Raw genomic sequence first — 24,903 nt, forward strand, 5'->3', positions numbered from 1 at the left:
TAGAATCTGATTGCTGTCCCATTTTATGAATATTTTGATTTCTGTCTTGCAAAGTGTTTTCACGACAGCCTTGGGGGCTAAGTGTTGGAGGAGAGCAATCTTAGTGAGCGGTGTCTTCAGACAGAAGATTTTAAAGTAGATGAAAGAATGGTCCCTTAGCTGGGACACTGACATGGCCTTCATTTGCCAGCGGCTCATCATTTCCTCCGTGTTGTTTATTCCTCCAGTCGGTAATTAGCATTGCTTCTTGCTTCCCTGCTGTGTGGGAACTGAGCTGCTGATTCAGAAGACTGAGGGTAGAGCACCACATTTCTTCTGCTTACCTGAAGAAGTTTGAGCGGAGCTATTTTGGATCAGCATGACTGCTACGGCAGCACTGTGTAACAAATTTAACATAAGCAGGATGGATGGCTGGCTCAGTCAGCATGGCTCACCCAGAGATCAGCAAGGACCTCAGCATGGTCTTCTCTATTATTTGTGTAGACAGATTGGTGAAATACATGCTCATCAAGTAGACTGCCACGTGGTTGGGCCAGACTAGCTGACCATTGGCCTTAAAGGGTTGTGATCTGTGCTGCTGAGGGACACTGACAGCCAATTGTTAAGAATCTCCTGGGGGTTGATATTTGGACTAATTCTGTTTTAGGTCTTTAGGAAGCAACAGGGACAAGAGAAGGGCATGCACCCCCAGCTGGCTCCTGGGTGACAGCAAACTTAAGGGGGCAATGTCCGAATGCTGAAGGGCAAGGCTGCAGTGTTTCTAGACAGTAGTGGGCTGACAGGAACCTTGTTTTGTTGGGGTATAACAACCCCATGCAGTGGTACAGGTTGGGGAAAGTGTGGCTGTAAAGCTGTCCAGCAGAAAAGGAACTGGAGGTGTTAGTCAATGGGCAGATGAACATGAGCCATCAGTGTGGCCAAGGACACCAATGACATCCTGGTCTGCATAAGCTTCGTACTCACTTCTATGCGTCACCACTTCAGGCTGTTACTCCCTCACCTCTGTTAGTGAAAGGGACTGGAAGATTACAGAGCCCTTTAAAGCCAAGGCAGATGGGTCATCTGAAAATGGGGCCAAGGCGAGCAGGAACTGGCTTGTTTGACTGCCTGAAGCGTAAGTCATTTTGCAACTTGCTGATGCAGTGTTTGTCATAGTGGTATTCTAGATTATTTTACAAAAAACACTCATTAATTAAAAGATCCTCTCAACTATAACGTTTGCTTTTCTTTGTTGTTATTGGAGGGAATACAGATATATTCCCCTTCTTTCGACAAGAGAAGACCTGAAGTCATTTTTCTGCTGTCTAGGAAGTGGCACAGCACTAAAGCTATTGTGGTGGGGCGGTAGCACTGACGGTAGCACTGACGTTTTCAGGGCGGCAGTTCCTTTTGAGATTCTGTAACTCATCTTCTAATTGCACTTGGCATTTAATTATAGTGTCTCTGTGCGTGCTTGGCATGGTTGTGATTGCCATCTAGTGCATGGGGATAGGACTAGGGGTAATGGGTTGAAACTACAGCATAGGAAGTTCTGCACGAATGTGTGCAATAACTTCTTTACGGTGAGGGTGACGGAGCACTGGAACAGGCTGCCCAGGGAGGTGGTGGAGTCTCCTTCTCTGGAGATATTCAAGACCCGCCTGGACGCCGAGCTGTGCGACGTGGTGTAGGGAACCTGCTTTGGCAGGGGGGTTGGACTCGATGATCTCTAGAGGTCCCTTCCAACCCCTTCAACTCTGTGATTCTGTGATCTTTTTTAAAGTAAGCATAGGCTCATGATAATCTCTACTTTTGTTGCAGAAAAAAATGTGTTTGTTAACATTTATACCTCTGGAACTAGGCTTAAAGCTACAGTTTTAACACACATGCTTGCTTTGCAAATACCTGTGCCAGCAGAAAATTTTCTTTCTCCTTGGTAAGGCTGTTTATTTTTGTCTCCATAACGCTGCTGTTGGAAGGAGTTGTGCAAGTGTGTCCTGAAAAAATAGCTGACTTTGCTTTGAAGCTGTAGCTCTGCTTTGAGACAAACTCTTTTCTGTGTGAACTGGGTCTCGTGGCTCCTTCCCCTCTTAGTGCTCTACCTCTGCTTGTCTCTAAGGTATCAACCAAAGATTAAAACTCTTCATCTGCACCGGGCATGTGGTCATTCTAATATCACAGCTGCTGTAACATCAGCCTTAAGTATTCACTGTGATAGTATGCAAAGCTGCAGAATACATACAGATTTGTAGAACTGTATGCTGTTATCTACAGCCACTGAGTAAATCTCTGTGCAGTGACAATCTTTTTTGTTTGGTAGTGGTAAGATAATGGTATTTAGAGATCCACTTACGTTTGAGAGATGCTCTTGATTCTGTCAGATGTACTGTGGAGAAGGCACGTGGCCAGAAATATGTTGCCCAGGGCCCCGTCCAACCTGGTCTTGAACACCTCCAAGGACGGGGCATCCGTGGTGTCACTAGGATTTAAGCTATAGTTACATGCTGGTTTACATACAGGAGCACACCATACACTGGCTTTTTGCACTCGGATGGAAGTGATGATGATGGGCTGTCGTCTTCCTGCTGGAAATCTGCAGGCAGTGCCAGAATGCAGAACAGCACCAGTGTCCCTGGGTGTTCATTCTAGAGCTGGACTAAGAAAGGCTCGTTTATCACTATAAGAAGGAAGTACTGGCATCTGAAAGCGTAAACCCTTCTTCGTGGTCTTTGGAAGTAAAGTTGTACTAGTCCAGTTGCCTTAAATAGTTGTTTTTTTCCACTGTCGTATAATTGATGACATTCCTGTAACATATTGTTCTTATTAAGTCATAAGTTTTATTGTCTGTTTTCTAAATGAAATATCAAACTCTGCTGTCCTACATCCAGATTGAAACCACTCCCTAAAGGAAAAGAGCACGGCGAGTTCGGAGCCATTCTGCATCTGTGCTGCTGCAGGAGACAACCATGTCACATTTCCATTTCTGTCCTTGCTTTTGCATTATCACCACTGTAACTAAATAGTGAGCTGTTGCAAGCTGAAGGTGAAATTCTGGCTGAGTTGGTTTGAAGCAGGCCTGGTACGGCTGTCCATGGTTGTGTATCTGTGGATATTTGCTCAAAGGAAGGTCTTGCTGCTTCTTTATCTTGTCCTGCTGCCCGATATTTCTCTTTCTCCTGAGCCATTTTCGTTGCACTGCGCCAGCTGAACTCATTAGTCCAGCAGAGAAACATGCGCTTTTTGCCAGATTAACAAATTCAGCTAGTAAGGAGAGCAGCCTGCTGCGCCAGAGCTGGCACCGGGTAATGTGGGGGATGGAAGGAGCCTGAGTTCTGTTGGCTATTGGCTTTTATTTCTTTATATCAACCATTTCAGAAAATGGTGTTTCAAAGTAGTAAATTAGGCCACCTGCTTGCTTACTCTTGGGTGCCTACAGCACATCATTTGTTTGGAGTCGCATCCCAAGGCAGCGAGCCTCTGAGCTGCAGCTGTAGTTACTGTTGCTGTGGTGGTGCATGTATGTGTTGGTGGAGACATACCCAGCAGTGCTGCAGGTGCTTGGGGGGTACCATGTTCGAGGAGCTGTTGTAAATACCTGTTCATAAGCTATTGGATCTCTTCTCCACGTTCTGTGTTTTGTTCTGCTTTCCTGCCGCTGCTGTTTTCAGATGAGCTTAGCGTGTGAGTGCATTTAACATCAGCAGACAACTGCTGGAACTGAGAGCAGCTTTCAAACTGCTGAAATCAGTGAGTTAATTCTGAATCTGCTGAAGGACCAAAACGTATTCACTGACCAAATTGCTGCTACTCACGGTTTGGATTCTCCCTGTCACCGTATCACGTTTCAGAGCCTCCCAGGCCAGTAGCAATGAGGAACTACAGAGCTGCCCTTCCTCTGAGCACAGGGCTGGCACCAGAAGAGTTTTTGTGCGGCAACACATTGGGCGTATGTCTAGTGAGTTCAGGTGACAAGGGAGGGCCTGGTAAGTAACTGTGGTGTGAAGAGGTGAGGGGTGAGCATTTCACAAGTAAGTCTTGTTATAAAATGAAGCACGTCTGTTTCTTGGGTTGTTTCCTTTTTTCTGCTTTGCATGCATTGCCCAGTATATTCCAGGAATTGTAAGATTCATTATGTATTTTTTTTGTAATGAAATCAGCTTGGAAGTTGTAAGTGAAATAAACACAGGTAGCGTTTTACTTGTATTTGATTTACTTCACCATATGCATTGGTCACCACGTGGATTGATGGGCTCAGGCCAGTTGTATGACGTTCATTGAGACCAATTTTGCTCACAACAGCCCCATGCAGTGCTACAGGCTTGGGGCAGTATGGCTGGCAAGCTGTAAGGAAGAAAATGATCTGGAAGTGCTAGTCAACAGCTGGCTGAACGTGAGCCAGCAGTGTCTCCAGGTGGCCAAGAAGGCAAATGGCATCCCAGCTTGTATCAGAACTAGCGTTGCCAGCAGGAGTAGGGGAGTGATCGTCTCTCTGATGAGGCCTCACCTCAAATACTGTGTTTGGCTTTGGGCCCCTCACTACAAGAGAGATGTTGAGGCCCTGGAGCACATCCGGAGAAGGGCAACAAAGCTGTGAAGGATTTGGAGCACAGGTCTTATGGGGAATGTCTGTGGGAACTGGGGTATTGTTCTGTCTGGAGAAGGCTACTCAGGAGAGACCTCATTTCTCTCTACAGTGACCTGAGTGGACGTTGTAGCCAGGTGGGAGTTGGGCTCTTCTCCCAGGTAACTAGTGATAGAATGAGAGGTAATGGTCTTAAGTTGCACCTGGGGAAGTTCAGGTTGGATATTAAGAAAAATTTCTCCTCTAAAATAGTGATGAGGCATTGGAACAGGCTGTCCATGAAGGTGGTGGAGTCATTATCCCTGGAGGTGATGGAAACAAATGGGAAGAGATCGAGGGGAGAAACAGTGAAAGAATAGACGAAACAAAGGTGAAAAAGATTTTCCACCACATTCTTGGATCCAGTGTTGTCTTGAGTTGGAGCCTTGCTCTGTGGGTGGAGACTCAGCCAACAACAAAATGTGTGTGTTCACCATCAAGTATTCCAGTCGTTTAGAGGATGCCGTTGAGGTGGCAGGTCCCTCACATCTGTTCAGCAAGGGAGTTCTAGAAGATAACAGAGTTTTTGACAACGGCCTCTGGTGGTTGTGCACCCTCTCATCAGTAAGATGCCATGAAGGGAAGCGGGTAAACCTGCTCATTGCCCTGCCTCTGCAGGACCCAGTTCTTCTCTTTCTTGAACTCAAGTTGTTGAGTCAGTTTCTACTGACTACATGAAGCAGTGCCTTTTGTGAAGGAACGCAGCCCTGGGTGCTGTTTGTGTCCTGAGCATTTGCTCTTTTTTGCAAATATTATCCTGTCTGATTTGTCCCAATGCTCTTTCATTGGTAGCCCTGGTAAAAAGTGAAGTGTGTCAGGGAAAAGGGTGTAAATAAGGGGCTGGGGGATTAGAAGGAGCCGCTCTGCTGACACCTTGCGTTGAACTGCTTGTGAACTCTGGCATCATCTGCATTTGTGGTTTCTGCAGGGAAGCTGAGGCTTAGCATATAAGAGAATAGCATCATTCTGAGCATTTCGTAGTCGTGTGCATTTTAAGGTAGTAATTGTGATGGATGTGTTCATTCCATGGTATCCTGTGTGGTTCAAACTGTCCACGGGTATTTATTCTGTCCTTGTGCAAATAAACAATAGAATATCAGATCATTAGGAAAAATGTGCCCGTTAGCAACAGATTTTTTTTGCTGAATTCCATTCACTCTTGTGTCAGTTCTTGGTTTTCAGTGTTGGAGTTGCTGAGTCAGCCTTCATGTTTGCTTGTAGTGTAAGGAGCCAAGCAGCTCCATGGTTGTCAGCAGTGCGAGAAGGAGTGCTGCAAGTGATTGTCTGCCTGTGGTTGAGATTTGACAGAAAGGGATGCTAAAGTTTTCAGGGAATGATAGCAGATACAATGATCCTCACTATCACTGCAGGTAACTGCTGAGCTTCTGTTTTAGGTGGTTTCCAATGGAGTGTGTGGAGGAAGAGTTGTGAAACAAGTATGTAGATGAGGAGTTATGTAGAAATAGTTTCCTGGTGGCCTTGTGAATTGACTCTGATGGAAGCTTCGGAACTTTGAATATTAATAGTTAGTCAGAAATTAATATTAGGGAAATTTTAGGCATCCCAGAAGCATAGCAATCCTACACTTAGGATCAAACTCTTGCATCTTATTCTTGTCTTTGAGGTTTGTGGAAGATTGTATCCCAGCATATGCTGTTGTCTGTTTCTGTAATTAAAGAAGCATTTCTTCTTTCAAGCAGGGAATCATTAGCAGAATGACGGAGTCAGTGAAAAACATTGTACCAGGAGGTCTACAGAAGTATTTTAATAAAAGTGAAGATGAATGTGCAGATACAAATGAATCTACAAACCAGGAAGAGAATCCAGTAAATTATCATCACGATTGTGGAGATGAAGATACCATAATGACCGATGGGAGAGTCACGCCTGAACCAGCAGGAATTAACCTGGAAGGTATGTGAAAAATCATATAGTGTTCTGGTTATCTCTATTTCCTCACAGATTTCTGGTTTCAAATCTAAATAACCAAAGGAATTTGCTAAGAGGGTTTTTGATGTAATTAAAATCAGCCCCTCCTCCGCAAGTTAACAAAAAAACCACCCAAACCTCAAAACAACAGTTTGTGAAACTGTCTCTTAGCTTTAAACTGTAAATACAGTTGTAAAGCACAGAACTTACAACTCTTGGAAGCCGTCCGTTGACTTCATGTACTCTATTAGTCAGGGAGGAAACGTTGAAAATACTCACAAGTGTGCTAAATTGTATTTTCTGTTTTATTTTTTAGAAGACCTGTTAGACTTTGTCTAACTGCCTTAGGCAGTTAAAAACATTAATTTGTTTTGAAGTCCTGAAAACAAAAAGTAGATTCCAGAATGGCAGAGGAAACATTTCTTCTCATGTCTTGATTTTTAAAATTTTATTTATTTTTTTATTTGTTTATTACTTTTTGGACTTTGATCAATTTAGTAAAGCTCCTTGTTAGCTTAATAGCGAGCTGGGGAACTCATGCATGTGATATATTACATTATTTTTACAATATTCAATAAAATTAAGATATGTGTTAGTATCTAGGCTGTTGTCTTTGAAAAGATATTTGGACTCTTGGCAGAGACTTGCAGCCTCTGTACTATGTTAAAAATTCATCTTTGTTTTAAATCAGGTTCCTCCCACTGGTTCTGTAGTCGTGCTGTGTGAATTTGCGTGTGCTTTCAATTGGGTTCCTCTTTGATAGCTGTTGGGGGAACTTATCTTTTAATAAGGAAAGTAGTTTAGTCTGAGCATGTAAAGGTAATCGTAGATAATGTGGAAAGTCGGTTGCTTCTGTTGTCAGAGTCAAAAACAATGAGGAAGTATCTTTGCCTCCAATGCCATGTAATTGTAAACAATGGTACTCAGCACTGGTGAGGCCACATCTTGAGTACTGTGTTCAGTTTTGGGCTCCTCACTACAAGAAAGACATCAAGGCCCTGGAACACATCCAGAGAAGGGCAACAAAACTGGTGAGGGGTCTGGAGCACAAGTTTTATGTGGAGCAGCTCAGGGAGCTGGGATTGTTTAGCCTGGAGAAGAGGAGGTTCAGGGGAGACCTCATTGCACTCTACAACTTCCTGAAGGGAGGTTGTGATGAGGAGGGGTTTGGCCTCTTCTCCCAGGCGACAAAGAGGACCTGAGGAAATAAGTATGAATAGAGGAATAGATAATGTCTTCATGACTGAGGAGCGTGTGTTGGCTTTTCTACAGGACTGTGTGAAAGGACCTTTTAGTAAGAACAGCTGCGCAGCAAACTTATTAAGTCCAGAATATCGGAAGCAGGTGGACCGTGTGGGACCTCTGCTAGCTTATGTTGCTGTCTGTGTATGTTACTTGCTATATTTCAGTTTTTTGTTTAAGATTAGTTATTACTGCAATTTTAGAAATATGTATTTCTTCAGCTCTGAGATACCTACGTGCTACAGCATGTATTCCTTGCTTGGCCAATAAACTGTCAAGCAATACTGTCCTCATAATCTGCTAATGTTTCAGAGAACTGATTAGTGCTACAGCAGCGGTAATGAGGATTGAACTAGCTAGTTTAAGCTTCAGTGCAAGTATCAAGGGGAGAGCGGCTCAGAATCTTTTGAATTCCCAGGATTCCTGAGAGAGTGAACTTTCATCAGGCAAGATATTTATTAGTAGTCCTGTTCACTCAGCAACTTGTAGCTGTGAGGCCACCCCCTCCAGGCCACTGGCAGTGTTTGTTGACCCTTTGGTTCCAGAGGAAAACATGCTTACTTGTTTCTTGACTTAAAATCTCCAAAGTTTATGGATAGGAGATAATGTTTACATGTGGCATGACCTGATTTGTAGATTTGTTTGGGAAGGAAAAATAAAAAGTACTGCAAACATTCATTTTCATGTTGTATTCAAACTAATGTACTGAGATTATGTAAACGGCAGTGTTGTCTGCAATTTGCTGCATGGTCTCAAATTTTGGAAAGTTTATTGCAAGCTTTTCATGCAAGAGGAAGGAGTCTGTATGTTTGATTTAGTTAAAGATCCAGTGTTGAAGTACTTGAGCATGAAGTCAGGGCCCGGTGTTGTAAAGCCCCGTAATTAACTTCTTCTTAATGTGATATTAATACTCAGAATTGCAAGTAGTGTTGCTGTTATAGTCACACAGTTGAAACTCTATCTGGATGAGGAAGAAGTTAAATTTGGCTTCTCTATTTTTGTGCTTAGATCTTGGCAATAGCTTGACTGTTGATAGAAAACAGATTTTGGCTTCTATGAGCTCGTCTATAGGAAAGCTAATCGTCTCCCTGTTTGTATTTAGAACCATCCACGAGAAGATCAGCATTGAACTGTTCAGCTGTATTAACGAGGCCCTCTCTTCATCGGGGCCATTTGAACTGTAACGTGTCAGATTCCACTGTGCCACCCTGTCAGCCCTCTACATCTTCTTCACTTGGCATTGGCAATCCTGGACTGTCTCTAGTAAAAGAAATAAAAGATTCTACCTCTCAGCACGATGATGATAACATCTCAGCAACTAGTGGCTTCTCCTGTAGAGCATCTGAGAAAGGTAATTTTCATATTTTTTTTAGGCTTTAGTGTAATTTTTACATCATGTGAAATACTTTGCATCCATTCATATTCCTCATCAACTTAGTAAATAAGTGAATGTCAACTTTGGAAGTGAGAATTGCATTTTATTTTTAGTGTTTTAGAAGTATTTGTTTCAGTCAACGTTTTAATGTAACTGTGTTCAGAAGTGCATTATGAGACCTTGGTATTACAAAAAAAATCAGTTCTGATTTACCCACTCTCAGCTAGTTGTATGTAAATATTGAACTGGGATGGTAGCAAGTGAAAGTGAATTGCTTTAGCTCAACAACTAGGTTTATTGCTTAGAAGGAAGAGCTACTGTCCAACAGACAGCTAGTGAGTAACTACAGGTGACAAATGGCAATGCAGGTTGTTTTCTTGTGTTTCACAAAGAGCAGATAAAGGAACTATTCTGACTGTGCAAGTTTTGAGCTGCTTTTCTGGCCTTTCTTGAGAGAAGGCTTCAGCTGTCAGTGCTGCCGTGTTTTATGCTGAGTTCACTAAGGAATGATTTTTGTATTAAAGAGCTTAGGTCAGTGTGATCCTTAATAACGGGAGTTCTTTTTGTCCTCGAGGCTTTTATATCCAGTGTTTGTCTTTTTGGCAGATACCGCAGTTTCAAAAAATAATTCAGCACCACTGCTCTGGTCCGCAGAAGCTGAAAGATCTCATTCCCTCACCCAACATTCTGCGTCTAATTCAAAGAAACCTGCATTCAATTTATCTGCTTTTGGAGCTCTCTCTCCTGTAAGTACTGCACAGTATTTGTTTTAATCATTTGAAATGCATACCCATTTTACTGACCAGTTACCATGCTATGTTTCTATAGACGCTTGGAAACACTTCTGTCTTTAAGACAAGCCAGCTTGGAGACTCTCCATTTTTCCCTGGAAAGACCACTTATGGTGGAAGGGCTGCAGCTGCAAGGCAGACAAAAGTGCGAGCTGCTCCTTATCAGGTAAGAGAAAAACAGTGTGGTAAGAAATTGTGGTTGAAATATTAAAGTAGCACTGTAGCTTTGAGAGGGGAGCCAAGAATGTGGCAACAGCTCCTATTCTTCCCTCTTTGCCTACAAGAGCAGAAGTTTAAATGGCAATTGTTATTCAAATTATTTTAATGGTTATTATGTAAGTATTTGTTGGAATGAAGGAGAATGACTGTTAAAGCTAGATGTTTGTAGTTGGGATTTCCTCTGTTAAGTCTTTAAAAATATTCCATTTGAGTGCTGTTGTATACCTCTAACTGTATCACGTTAAAATAACGTCATGCAATTAGAACAATGACAGCACAACACTGAAAACTTGTGCTTATAGTAGCAAAAGCTGCAGTGGTCAGACCTGTCTGATATTTATCTGTAGAAATTACACAATCATATCTATGCTCATGCTATGAATAAATTGTATGAGGCTGTTTGCTCTTTACTGTATCTAGAATTAGCATTACAGATCCTTTGTTCTAATACTGAGAGGAGCATGCAGGACTAAATGCCAGTCTCGAGGTGAACAGTAGCATTCTTTTTTCTTTTAATGTTTCGCACTGTTCTTGAAAAGAGTTATTTGCCCATAAGAGTTCTTGGTGTTCTGAAATGAAGCTGTAAATGAATGCTGACAACTCTTAATAGCTAGAGTGCAAGTTTCTGATGTATGGGAAACCTTGAAAACTTGTTTTTAAAACTTCCTGAAATCTGGGAGCCCTCTATGATCAGTTATTTAAACTTTTTGCAGTGTAACTGTAGGTTATACTGAAAATAGGAACCAAAATATTAGGCTTTTAAAGGAGACAGTAGCTTACTTATTCCTGTATGCTGTGGATTACAGCAACATACTGAGGAGAGTCCAGAAGGCCACCAAGGTGATGAGGGGTTTGGAACACCTCTCTTGTGGGAAGAGGCTGAGAGAGCCGGGCCTGTTTAGGGAGATCTCATCAGTGTCTGTAAATCCTTGAAGAGTGGATGCCAAAAGGGTGAAGCACTGGTCTCTTTTCAGTGTTGCCTAGTGCTGGGACAGGAGTCATTGGGCACAAACTGGAACACTGGAGGTTCCATGTAGATACCAGGAAGCACTTCTGTGCTGTGAAGGTGATGGAACATTGATACAGGCTATTCAGAGGCTGTCGAGTCTCTTCCTTGGAGGTCTCCCTAAGATGTCTGGATGCAGGCAAGAGAGAAGTAGAACTAAAAACTCCTGGTTGTGGTTATATACACTGATTTAAAGATGGTATTGTACCATCATGAAACTCCTGAGGTCTGTGTTGTTAGTGAAAGCGCTGTCTGGATCACAAGCCTTTGCTTCAGTTCAGTTTTCCTAATTACTGCTTCAGAGACACCGGCAGTCATAACATCTTCCATCTTTACTTTCTACACATATGGGCTTCTTGTTTTTGTTTTATCCCCTGTGCAAGATGTATTGGAGACCCAGTTAAACTGCTATAACTCAGAATGTTTTTTCATTGTCTTGAGCTCCCAGCGAATGCGTTTTTCTCTGTCATCGGAGAATATTGGTTATATTGTTCGTGTAGCCTGGGGCCATAAAATACACGTGTGTTTAACTCAAAATTGAACAGCATGACAATTACAATGTTGTTTTTTCAGACACCAGTAAGGCAAATGAAAGCTAAACAAGCAAACGTGCAATCCTATGGTGTGACGAGTTCCACAGCACGGCGCATCCTGCAGTCACTAGAGAAGATGTCAAGTCCTCTGGCAGTAAGCAGCACTCCTTTTAATATATTAGTAAAACTTAGTAGATGTGCCAGTAAAGAATGAAAGTCTTCCCTATGTTGAGCCCTGTTTAATTTATTGCATTATTTTTTCCACAGGATGCTAAAAGAATTCCATCTTCTGTTACCAGTCCACTGTCTTCTGTAAGTTGACCACCAAACCTATTGCATGAAACCCTCTCTCAGGGAAAAAAAACAACTCTAATATTTGGGCTTTCTTTTTTTCCCTTAGCCTGTGGACAGAAGTGTGCTGTATATCACGGGCTTCCATTCCCCACGAAAACAGGTAAGAACCAGGAACGTCTTAAGCTGAGAAATTGTCTTTGCTTCAGTGCTATCACAAGAAATTTCACAAACCTCGGTGGCAATGTATGCATGAGTACAAGTTAATGTTAGCATTACAGTTATAAATTCATGTCTTGGTTGTGTAGCTAAAAAGTGCCATTCTGCCTCCACTAAATGAAGAGCTGTGAAGATTACTCAGGTTAAACATTTATGTGATCTTTGTGTGGTGGTGTCTTGATATGTCAAATGAAGAAACAACTTTCCTAGAGTGCATAAAGTGGTTTTGTCTTGTTCTGCATCTTGGAGTGAAGCTGTGTGTTAAAATTCCTATTTAGGAAAGCTTGATCTTAAAGAAATTATCACAGATAGCAAAGTAATGATTGAGTGGTCATACAGATTTTGTGCAGGCTTCTGTGTTGATTCAAGCACAGAAAAAGAATACTTCTGTTTACTATCACCATCCAGATAACGAGAAAGAAAACTGTTAATTTCTGTCCTTTATACAATCCCTTGATCGGTGTATAATTAAGTTTACAATCACTTCAGAGTTTCCAAACATCTGAGACTTCCTGCACCTTCTTTTTGCCGTGTGCTAAATTGCAAGATTATTGAAAATAAAGTACAGCTTGTTACCCAATTAACTGCAAGCAAATCTGGTGTGAATTCTCAGTCAAATTGTAGAACCACACCTGTGATAAGGCATTAAGAAAGATCTGCCAAATTTGCAACAGGGAGCTTGAAGTTGTCAGGCAGTAAACGAATGTTGCACACAGCTGTCACTGGGTAAAAGGAGATAGACTGTCTGTTCACAATACTAGGATTCATAATATTTGGCAGGAGAAGGGTGGCCCGTGATGAAAACAATTATTTGTGAAGGACATGGCTCTCCGTTTTCCTGCTGAAGTGAGCGTGTGGTTGACAGAGCTCTTGTACGCTCAGGCAAAACTTTTGCAGTGGGTAGCAGTGATGTATGTGGCATTTCACTTATTTCAAGGATCTGCACCAGACAGAATAGCTCTTGGTGTACTGAACAGCTAACTGGGCAATACTTTGAACAGGGAAGTTAAAGTACTTTAAATCTATTTAGTACAAATCTAAAATGTTAGATGACATATTAGTGAATGAGATTAATTTAATATTATTTGACAACATTTTTTACTTTTTGCTCTACTGTTTGTTTGGCTCTGTAGGAGGAAAATCTATGTAGTATGTAGCTCAGAAGGCCCTATCAGTTGCTTAATGCTTTGAATGATAAATCAATGGGTTAAGCTAGTAAAAACTATCACAGTGTAGGCAGAGGAAAAGAGGGGACTATTGTAGGAACATGAGTTATTTTGGTTATGGTAGTGTGAATTGTTTTGTCTATGAAACTAAGTGCCAAAGTTTGAAATGAGATTTAGTCAAGCTTTGGCTACTTCTATGTAGCTTCTGTGTAGCTTTCTGGACTTGATCTCTGGTTTTCTGGTGATTTCCCTCTGTGAGTTGAATGCATTTAGAGTTGAGTTCCAAGACTAATAGGATGTTTATAGTTCTGTAAATGTTTTCATCCATAAATAGTGCAGTTAGTTTTGGTGCATGAAAGAATAAATTGATTATCGCTTCCCTTTCTAAGATGGAATCTCAGCATCCACCTGTTCAAAGAGTGGTGACACCAAAGGCAATCTCTCTGTCAGGAGTTCTGGCCCGTTATGTCAAGCCATCTCTGACTCCATCTGCTGATTCTAGCAAAATTCACCAGAGAGTAGATACAAAGCACAAAGTAAGTAAATTTTGCAGCCCTTACCTGCCTGGAATGTTTCTGACCAATTCCTATACCGAGATGTTCTTTCTTTGCAGAGTGTACTGCTAGTACATTTGGGATATGCATTAAAACTGTGGGAACTACTGAGAAATAGGTTGAGTTTTTCTGGATTTAATTACATTTTTGGAATGATTAAGTTGCTTGTGGTTGTTTCACAATGTAATGATGTACTGTAGGATCAGGTTGTTTTCAGTGAAAGAATATTAAAAGACAGAAGCGACATTTTCCTTTTGTATCCTCCTGTACACAAAGTTTTCTTTATGTTTTTCTTTCTGAAAAACCACCGCATTCCCAGTATTGGTCTGAGTGTAAAAATGGCCCGGTGTTAAATCTGTGGACCTTATAGGGAAGAGATGAAAGTGGACGGTCATTTCTGATTAATTACTGCTTTGAAACCTCTCAATCTCTGTATCATTTAGCCAGCATAATCTTTCTTTAGAAGAGTTCTAAAAAAGAGCATAGCTGCAACTGCTTGGGTTTTTTTGGGGAGGGAAGGTTGTGCTGTTCTGTTTTGTTCTTTGATAAATGATATAACTGAAGCCCTTTTTAAGGGTCGGTAAACTAGCACTAGCTTTATTAACAACTTGATTTGATTCCCTACCATGCAATACTATTATCGTTATGTTTTGTTTAATTATGTTCTTTGGTAGAGAGTTTGACAGATGTGGTTAACTGTTCTGTCAGTTCATCCTCGATGCAAAGAGAAGCAGCAGTACTTGTTTTAGCCCCCAAATGTAGCTGAGCTGTACCTAGAATACTGAATTAGGGAACGAGATTTATTAGCTAGAGGTGTATTTAGTGGTATAAATTAAAAAGCTAGCAAACAAAAATACAAAAAAACAATACGAGTCATTGTCTTTACTTTGCATATAGTATATATCTTCAGCTAAATCTTGAAATAATTTGCAGGAAATGAAAGAGAAGAGTTTGCCTGAAGAACAGCGTGTAGAACCATCTGAAAGGTATGACAGATCTATTAATTTAAGACTAACTTGTATGAAGAAAACTGTCTCCTTTGTCACTATGTTCTGCCTCTATGTCTCTTAGAAAACGCAGTAACAATTCTCAGTAATGGGAACAAGAATTCTGTATTTTGAGAGCTGTAAAGTCTAAATCACATTTGAAGATCAATATAAGTTTGAAAAAAAATTTGTTTTTAAGATTGGAAGGAAGATAAACAAGAAGAAAATTAGATTATCAGTGATGTATCAGAAATGATTTCTTTCCCATGTCTGTATCCTTAGTAGGATAGGAAGATTGGAAACAAGGTATGTCATTGTAGTGGAAATGCTAAGTCACAGCCTGAAGCAGTGATTGAGCACCTGATGGGGGAGGCAGGGCCAACCCAGGTGAGCTCAGGTACCTGCAGTGCACCTCAGTGACCAGAAGGAGTGTGGAGCCAGACCTTGTTTAAGGGTTGGCAGTGGAGGTGAGGGTATCTTGCTGGAGATCCCTGCCTGCCTGAGGCCTTCCAAGGGCAAGCAGCTTTTTTACTTTGTTTCTACATCCATGGCTGCTGCATTTGGGATTATCTTCACTTTCTGTAGCCTAGAACTTAGCTACCCTGCTGTCATTGCTGTGTTTTCCATTGCACTGTAGCATTATAGTTACGATGCTGTATCTGCAGAAAGAGTATTTGCTATTGGAGGCCTTTTTTTCTTTAGGAAGTAAAGACAGTTTAGTTTTCACTTCAATGAAGTCTACAATGTAAGAAATTTCACTTTGGCAGATATTCTGTAGTTTATCAGTTTACTTATTGGCAATGGAACCATTTATCCATCTTGATATTCTCTGGAGTAAGACCTATTAGTTTTAGTTAGGATGAGAACCCGGAGCTTTACAGAACCTTTTGAGGCCAAGTGCCAGCTTGTTCCTAAAACGAAGTTCTCAGGGAGTTAACAGTTGTAATTGTCCAGAGGAGATTGATCTGTGCTATACTGCTTACTTGGTTTAGGTAGGTAGGATGAGTTCTCCAGATAACGTCAATAGCTTTCCTTTCTGGACTAATAGTTTGTTCTGTAAAGCTTGACTGAAGGCACTTTGCACTCTAAGGTTACCTTTTAGGGTGTGGATTTTTCTCTTCAAACAACAGTAACAGGGCTCTGTTCATCTGCCAAGCAATTCCAGTGTGGCCTGGGGCATTCTTTGGCTCATAATAAAAAACAAAATGAAACAACCAACAAAACAACACCTCAGCGCTTTGATTTGGCATTTAAAAGTATGACTTCACAGCAGCTGCCTTGTCAGGGGTGTGAGAGGTTGGCTTTAAGGTTTTGGTCTTAATGAAAAGAGGCGTTCAGTTTGACTTGTGGTTTCATTCCAAACAGCTCTGAATCGTCTTTTGTTGAAATCCATTCTACTCCTCCATGTAGAGATTCAGAATACATACTGCATTTTATTTTGTACGCAATGTTTATTGCACTATTGCAATGTTGCAGTGTCTTACTTTTTGTCCATAGAGTAGATAAGCTGGCATACTGGTTAAACTATTTTCAACTTACAAAGGGCTATTTGTTCTTTAAACTTGCCTGGTTGTGGGATGGATTTACTTGAAGCCTGACAAATGTCTTTGCCCCTTGAAGCTGATACGCGTTAAGAGAAAGAGGGATAACAGACTATTATATGCAGGCTATAGTTGTCTGTACAAATATCTATTTTGACATAAGACTTTTTTCAGAATTCTGATTGACTGACAGTTTGGTTTAGAGAAAAGCCTGAGCTTTATGGCCTTAGGGATCTGGCTTCCCCTCAACAGTTACAGTGCTAATCAAGCTGCTTTCAAGTGTCTGACAAGTTTAGACTGATTCTTTTCCTCAGTCTTCCAGAAACTGGACCTGGTGTCTTCCAATGTCAACTAATAGATTACTTTAACAACTGATGGGATAAGCATTGATATAATGATTTATTTTTTTTTCCCAGGGATATTTCATTTTGTTGCCACAGTACTTCTGATGTTATTTCTTATTTCACTTCTGGTTTGGGGTACGTTTTCTTCTCTTAACCACTTGCATTGGGAAATCTTTCTGGTTTTGATCTAGGCTTTCATAATAAACAGAGAAATGCCTTTGTATGCATTACAAAAGGGATCTGTGTTCGTGTCTGAAAAGACTTCTGGAATGTTGGCATAGCCAAACACCTCTGCTGTTCCTGCTGATGGCCACATAAAAGCCTGAGCTGCTTCTCAAACTTCTTGCCATCTTAAAGGCTTGCTCTGCTGTTGGCGGTGTTTCCCTTATGTGCATATGTGCACTTTTTGTGTATTTTCATGAGTTGTTCTTTTTATATCCTTGTAGAGTTAATGTTTATCACAGAACTGGAGAACCAGTCCACGTCTGGGCTAATTAAAAGAAACATTAGAAATTATCGATATGAATCAGCTGTTCTATTTCAGGTCTTCTGGCTTAGTCATTATTTCCATATGGATGTTGCAACTTTATGTATGTCATTTTCCTTCCTGTTCTTTTTTAAAACTTGATTTTCTATATAGCAGTAATTGTATTTACCGGCATTTAGGAACTTTTGAAGCAGCTTAACTGTTTCTTCTGATTCTGATGAAGAGGTTTCATTTCAAGGACTAATGATGGCTACAATAGCTCAAAAAGAAATTGACAATTTTTTCTTATTTTTCTTTCCTTTTTTTTTTTTTTTTTTAAACCCCATCCCATGTGTTGTTATTCAGTGCTAGCAATTCAACCTACCCCAAATTCAGTACTCCTGCATCCAATGGTCTGTCTTCAGGAGTAAGTGGTGTTGGCAAGATGAGAAGGGTAAGAGGAGTGCACTACGTGTCAAAGTCTGGACAAGAACAGGTAGGTGACTCTTGCATTGATTGTTGTCTTTGAGATGACTGAAGTATATCAGTTTTATTGCCTCATAGTAAATGATAAGAATGCAGCCTTAGGATTTTTTCTTGTGGGTTTCAGAGCAAACTCGTATTTACTTACTCTGAACCTTGCTTATGAAGTTCTGAATTGGTAGTTCTGCTACGCTGGAGATTCCTCGTACTAGGAAGTTTCCCGCTAGCAGTTAAATGAATGAATCCTAAGAGTAGGAATGTTTTGGTGGAGGTTTGTATGGTTTCTATAATGCAGCGATACTTGAAACAAGTGTCAAGTATGTAAACAAAGTTTATTGAATTTATTCTTTCCTGTTTAAGTCTTGTACGGGCCAGGAGTCCAAAAGAGAATTAGAAAATGGTGTTCTGCATGTCTGCTAATGATGACTTAGGATTGCTGATACTTACTGAACTTGTAGTGAAAGGGTTTTTTTCCTGTTTTAAGGGGAAAAGATCTATTTTATCAAACTGTAGCCACAAATATTCAAGATTATTTTTCTGATTGGATGTTATCTGAGCTGCCTATGACTGTATCTTTAGTGTCAGTCTTTATGTTGGTCTTTTAGCTGATGCAATATAAAGAAATCATAAACAATGGAGTATGTTTATGTAATTCAAATAAAATAGTGATGCAGATAAAAATAGCTAAGTTCCATTAACTTTTCAGACCATAATAGTGAAACACTTGTAAGTCGTAGGATACGCTTGAATGTCTGTAGTACCAATTTATCCCTCTGCTTAGTCATTCATTTCTATTTAGATCTTGGTGCTTCTGTGCAGCCTGTGATTAGATTGGCAGTTCTCATTTAAACCCTAACTCATTCAGTCTTGGTTATCAAATAGCTTAAAAGGCAAGAACAAACGCTGTTGTTTTTAAGATGTACTGATATATGATTTGCATCCTTACATGTGGTATAGGCTGGATTTACCAGAGTAATGTTCTTTCATCTGTAGTTTTCTTTGTAGGTATTTTGTGTTTTGTTGTGTGGGTTCAGTACACAATACTTTAAATGTTATATTTGTTCCAAATTCGCTGTTGTAGCGAATCAGAGCGGAGCAGGATGAGAAAGTAGCATGTTTTGTAAAAGAGAAAAATTTTACTTTACAACTCTAGGAAGTGGAGGAACCGGTACTCCCAAAAATATCCCTACCCATCAGTACTGCATCTCTGGCTCCATTCAACTTTAGTTTTCTGACTAGCAGTACTGTCTCATCGTCACCAAGCACTGTTTCAACATCAGTGATGAACAAGGTGAATCTATGTTGTATGCTATAAATGCTTTCCTGTATGAGTCTGTATCTGCTCTTTTGCAAGTTAACTTCTGTGGTGCTCATGAAATTAACTGGTGTTAGTTCATACTGAGTTGAGTAAGTCAGAGTTGTATTGCAGTTTGGAGAGAAAAATGCAGTTTTTTGATTGTCAGTCTTAGACTTGCAAATGTCTGGTTTGGTTTTGGAACTGTGGCAGAAAATGAAGTTGCATCAGCTTCTTTTGCATTTAAGAAATCAGATGAGAAAAAGGACGAAACTCCTGCAGCAAAGAGAGGCTTCTCTTTTGGTAACGCGGAGTCGGCTCCTGCCTCGCAGTTTGTTTTGGGAAGGACAGAAGAGAAACAGGATTCTGTCAGTTCTGCTCCTCCGTTACTGTTTGGGAAGAAAGTTGAGAATGAAGAGTCAAAGGCACAACCTGTCTTTTCCGTTGGGCAGCCTGAATGTACCAAAGAAGAAAGCACAGCAAAACCTATGTTCAACTTCAGCTTTGTTAAACCATCGGAGAAAGAAACTGAGCAGGCAAAGCCAACTTTTTCATTTGGGGCCCAAGCCAATACTTCAGGTAAGCAGAATATCTTTTGTCTTCAGTTGTCTAAGTCCCTCAGATGGTACCTCTGAAGTCATAAGTTACAGAATCTGTAGGAGTTGCTGGGTTCATGTACTGGAGCTTTAGAAAAAGCTTAATTACTCTGTGCAGTGTGATTTGTGTTCCAGTTGTTGACGTATAGACAATTAGTAGAATTCCTGTTTTGATTTCAGTGAGTTTTAAGACTAGGTTTAGACAAAAAATATATACATAATGTCACACATTAAGGAACCTGTATTGCATCCCACATGAGCATGGATGGTTTGTATGGTTTCTGTGCTAGCAGCATAGTTGGTGGTACAGTCTTTAGCGTGGTGACAGAGGCCTCATGCGATGGTTTTCATAGTGAAAGGGGATGTGAGGAGGTGTCTCATTCATGTGTTCTTGCAACTGTGCTGCTGCAATTTACTGCCATGAAGGTGTGGAAATTGCTTAATAGGTACTACACAGTTTTGTGCATCTTTAACCTTCTGAAAGAGCGGGCTGAAAGATTTTAGTAACAATTGCCATGTGGAAGAATTCTGATTCTGATTTCATGACTTATCAGCCATGGTTTGCAGAACAGCGTTCATTACTCACTTCTACTAACTTTGGAAGTTATAAGGGAAGGAACAGAGAGAATAAAAGCAATGCATGGGGTTATGGTTCTTATGATTGAGTTGAAGTTCTGGAGTTTGATTTAACCATGGAAATTTGATGAAACACCTTGTGTAAAAATGAGATTTTAACGAGCCTTCTTCAGCACAGTAGAGAGTCCCTTAAAAGTGGCATAGATGAAAAGGGTCCGTAACTTCTGGAAAAACAGCAGTGGGAAATCAAGAACAGGGTCAGGTGTAATAATGAGAGAGCAGAAGCTTAGGGAAAGCTGAAGAACTGCATACTTTAAAAGATAACTTTAAATGTAAAATTGCACTCAGTACTTTGTGACAGTTCTGTAACAGGGGGCTGTTCTCTGTGGCTCCCAAAAGCAGGTCTTGAAAGTACTGAATTACAGTGAGCTTAAGCCAAAAGAGTGAGGCTGCAGGATGATGGGCTTAGCCAGCTTTAGGGCTGTAGGCACAGGGCTGTAATTTCAGGAGAGGCTACAAAAGCAGCTGTACCACTGTGGGTTGTTTTTTTTTTTTGCTGTGTTATTTAGCAAACTACAGAAGTGTTGCAGGTAATGCATGTTGTTCTTCTCAGAGCATCTGAAGAATAGTTTTGTTTGAGGAGCTGAGATGTACTGGTTCATTCTGGTTCCAGTTGTTATAGCCAGTGCTTGGTGTCCGTAACTACTAAAGCCTAGAACTGTGGTGGTGTCATCATTCTTCACAATTCTCCCATTCCTTTCATTGCACATGGCAGCGATCAGTGTATTAAACATGGATTTTATGTAATCCACAGTAGCTGGATAATAGTTGAGACATCGTCCAGCATTTCTCCTTGTACAGTGGCTGGAACAGGGTCTCTCTGTTGCGCTTGGTTTGCCGTCTTGCAGCGTTTTATGTTCTGTTCTCCCTCTCAGATCAAGGAGCAGCAAAGCCATCCTTCAGCTTCTTGAGCTCTAGTTCCTCCAGCGCAGCCGTACCTGCCACTTCAGCCAACAGCAGCAGCCTGTTTGGCAGCGTCACTTCTTCCTCCAACCCTGCACCAGTTCCCACTCCCTTTGTGTTTGGGCAAGCCAGCAACACTGTGAGCAGCACCGCTTTTGGCAATTCTGCAGAATCTACAGCATCTCAGTCATTTGGCTTCTCTCAAGAAAACAAACCCACCACCACATCTTCCACCACTGGTGCAGCAGTTAATCCATTTGTCTTCGGTTCAGGAGCCAACAGTAGCAATGCAGCAAGTTCTGGCTTTACCTTTGGAGCCACGGCCACATCGAGTTCAACAGGTACATTTAAGCAGGTGCTTTTGTTTTTGCTCTTAGATCACAAAAGTGGAGCAGGGAAAGAGTGTTTCCTGGAGAACAGGTAGGGAAAATGCGTGGAAATTGAGAAAAGTAGTGAATATTTACATCCAACAATATATAAACAGTGCTAATGCTTGGGGCTCAGGTCAAGTTTTGAGGCAGTCTGGGAAATACAGTTTAGGGATCAACTGGCTGTGGTGATATTTTGTGCATTGGATAATCCTTTACTGGCTTTCATTTGCATAGGAACTTGTCATTGTGAGAATGAATTTCCCTCTTCTCAGTATCCATCCAGTGCTGAAGGTTAAAAGTTAGTTTTAACTTGAATTTTTCTCTCCCATACCTAAAACTCTTCAAGCGTTGTAAATAACATCAAGATTTGTACTATCCACCCTTCACAAGTGTATATTGCAAACACAGTATTGATATATGCAGCTGCTGCTTTGTAAAGCGTGACTTCTAATGAGCACGATAGCCAGTCCTTCATTTTCTTGGTCTTCATAATCTTCAAATCTTCATAAAAGTACTGGAATGCCTTTTAGTCCGTCTTAACTTCTGTTTTCCTTCCTGGAAAAACAATCAGCCATTCCGAGTTACGTTGCAGCAGTTGGTATTTTTATGTTGCGTGACGTCTGCTTAAATTGCATTTAGATTAATAGCGCTATTTAGAAGGTCTCTTTTTGCTCAGCAGAAATGTGTATGTTTGAAGTCACAGCTCAGTCCTGTATTTTTTTCTCATTATTTCTGCTGGCCATGCAGAACCAAAGCAGCTAATTGAATGAGCTTGTTTGCTATTATATGGAGAGACAGAATTATTCTGGTAGCTCAGTTAGGTCCCTGCAAGCCTGATGTGGTCTCCAGAAATTGATAATTGTAAACATTTGGATGAGGAAGGGGTGCAGTTGCTTATGAGAGGAAAGATTGGCGTTCTCCTCATTCTAGTAGATCAGGAGCTGTGTTTTGAACGCTTAAAATAATACAAATAAGTGAGTGAGTGTTCTTTACCCGTGGTATAAATAATCTTAGTAATACAAATTAGCCTGTGCTATTTGTGGGAGCCTGCTTCTAGAGCCTGAATGGCTAACAGTAATTTGAGTCTAGACAACCCGTGTTTGAGGTGTGCATTGTCTGACTCCTTTAAGTATGCTGTTTTTCATGTAACTTACAAGAAAAGGTAGGATTCCTATCATGAATGAGGTGCTGTTTGTTGTTTTACCTACTTGGCTGCAAACATAAAGCTCTGTAACAAACAAAACAACTCAGCACATACTGAAATTTCTCTTCTTTTCCTTTAGGGTCATCCTCTACATTTGTCTTTGGGTCTGGGTCTTCAGCGCCTGCTGCTGGACCAGCATTTGGTGCCAGTCAGCTACCAGCATTTGGCCAGAGCCAGGGCCCTGGCCAGCCAAATGCTCCCAGCTTTGGATCTTTGTCGACATCACTGATTTCATCTGGCTCTCAGCCTGCGCCTCCTGCCTTCGGCTCTGTGACAAGCAGTACTGTGTTTGGACAGCAATCGAGCCAACAGCCAGGTTTTGGCTCCGGCGCCTCCAATGCTGGTGAGTGTTGACCATCCTTTTCGTTTCAGGTCTCAAAGAGAGCTTGGTTAGTCAGTGAGTTGGTTTCCATGAAGTGCAGCTGAAGTTTAGTGAATGAAATTACTTCTGCCTTTTGTACATACTCTACTGTAAGAATTGCCCTCCATAGAGGGAGTAGACACAGGGTTAAGTATTTTGCATCTGATTCCTTACTGCCGGAGAGGTACACTACCTTCACCAATAGGTTGTACATTGTTGTATATTGTGTGCATGCAGCCATAGACTAATGGCAGTACAGGTAGCAGCAGACAGTTCCTTAGCAATTTGCCAGCAGTCTAAAAATCTCTTTATGATGCTCTACTGAAACAAATGATGTTGTCTAGGTGTTGTTCCTGTTGTAACTTAGCATTTCTGGTAAACCTCCCTCCCACCCCAAGCTGTGCCGCCTTGAGCAAGGTCTAAGCAATGTATGTTAGAGGTGGTGGGAGGAAGGAGGGGAGGACTTTCCTGGAAAGAACAAACTCAAATTTCAACTTTCTTATTCCCTTCTCCTTCTACCCTGTCTTTCTCAGGTCCCGTATTCCAGTTTGGGAGTAGTACTTCTAATTTCAACTTCACGAGTAACCCAGAAGTATTTACTTTTGGTGCAAATCCTCCTGCACCGGCAGCATCAGTACAACCTTCCGGCTCTTCAGGATTTTCATTCAGCCAACCTGCAACGTTTACAGTGGGGTAAGAGACCAAATCAGATTTTCACTTGAGCTTTTGGTACTATCTGTGGAGCGCAGGCAGCCTCTACTGATGTTAAATTGTGAGGTGCTCAGATGTACTTCGGAATTTATGTCTAAGGACAGCATCTATCCTCGCTCTGTTAGTGTGACTGGCTAAGTAGGCAACGATGGCTTTATAGCAGCACAGCTCTCAGAAATATCATGCAGCCATGAGAAGTGTTCTTGAAAAATAAGATCTGAATTGAGCTGTTACGCTGCTGCTTACCTGCTGAATGAGAGAGATTTCATTGCTTTTGGTTTCTGGAACTCTCTTCCCGTTCATCATACGTTGTCTGTTGCCAGCTGCTGAGCAGTGAGCAGCCAGATGATAAAACAGTTGTTCTGGAATATCTGCTCAGTGCTGCTACTGAACTGTCAGCTAACAGTAGGGAACGTCAGCTGGGTTTAGACCGTCGTGAGACAGGTTAGTTTTACCCTACTGATGATGTGTCGTTGCGCTAACTCTGCGTTGTCCTAACTCTGTGCTACCGGTTTCTATTCATAGGACTAATGGAAAAAATATTTTCTCTGCCTCTGGATCTTCAGTTCCCGGTCGGAAGATAAAGACTGCAATTAGATGTAAAAAGTAATCGGCAGATTGGTAAAGCAACTTTCAAAGCAGCTGCTGCCCTGCATTGTTCAGTTGTTGGGATCGTACCTCGTGCTGGGTTAGCTGAAGTCAGATCTGCCTAAAGAAATATAAAACTTTGCTGCCCTTTCCTTCTCTCTCTGGTGTAGTTCATTTTGTAACAACTAGAGTTGGCAACAGCACCGTTCTCAAGCAAAACTATTTTAGAATCCAGCAAGTTACTTCTTTCACTGACTTGGCATGGTTCGGCTATAGAGATGAATATAGCCCGCACAGTGAATGGCTTGTACAATACCTCTTCATCTGCACCACTATGTGAGCTCATCCTGTGCAGCAGGAGGAGAACAGCTGGGAGCTGGAGGTGCTGCAGGCCCAGCTGGAGGGCGAGCGGCTCCACTGCCAGGAGCTGCAGCGCCGCTGGGCTGCCGAGAGATGTGAACTGCAGAAGGCGGCAGAGCGGGAGCGGCAGCTGC

At 41.4% G+C, this 24,903-nt stretch overlaps 1 protein-coding gene across 1 annotated transcript; it reads left to right on the plus strand.

Moving 5' to 3' along the window:
* The first annotated feature begins 6,300 nt into the window (after window positions 1-6,300).
* On the plus strand, window positions 6,301-24,561 carry LOC146759819 (nuclear pore complex protein Nup153-like). The gene is made up of 15 exons (XM_085509692.1): window positions 6,301-6,514; window positions 8,874-9,122; window positions 9,753-9,892; window positions 9,975-10,103; window positions 11,736-11,849; window positions 11,963-12,007; window positions 12,096-12,149; window positions 13,761-13,907; window positions 14,859-14,911; window positions 17,629-17,758; window positions 19,288-19,618; window positions 21,147-21,515; window positions 22,829-23,092; window positions 23,644-23,803; window positions 24,347-24,561. Exons 1-15 carry the CDS (start codon window positions 6,316-6,318, stop codon window positions 24,429-24,431), a joined length of 2,469 nt encoding a protein of 822 aa, XP_085365818.1. The 5' UTR covers window positions 6,301-6,315; the 3' UTR covers window positions 24,432-24,561.
* The last annotated feature ends 342 nt before the right edge of the window (window positions 24,562-24,903 follow it).

Source organism: Coturnix japonica, chromosome 9, assembly GCF_054131305.1.
Source record: "Coturnix japonica strain WE chromosome 9, WE-NBRP24, whole genome shotgun sequence".
In the NCBI taxonomy this organism is placed as follows: Eukaryota; Metazoa; Chordata; class Aves; order Galliformes; family Phasianidae; genus Coturnix; species Coturnix japonica.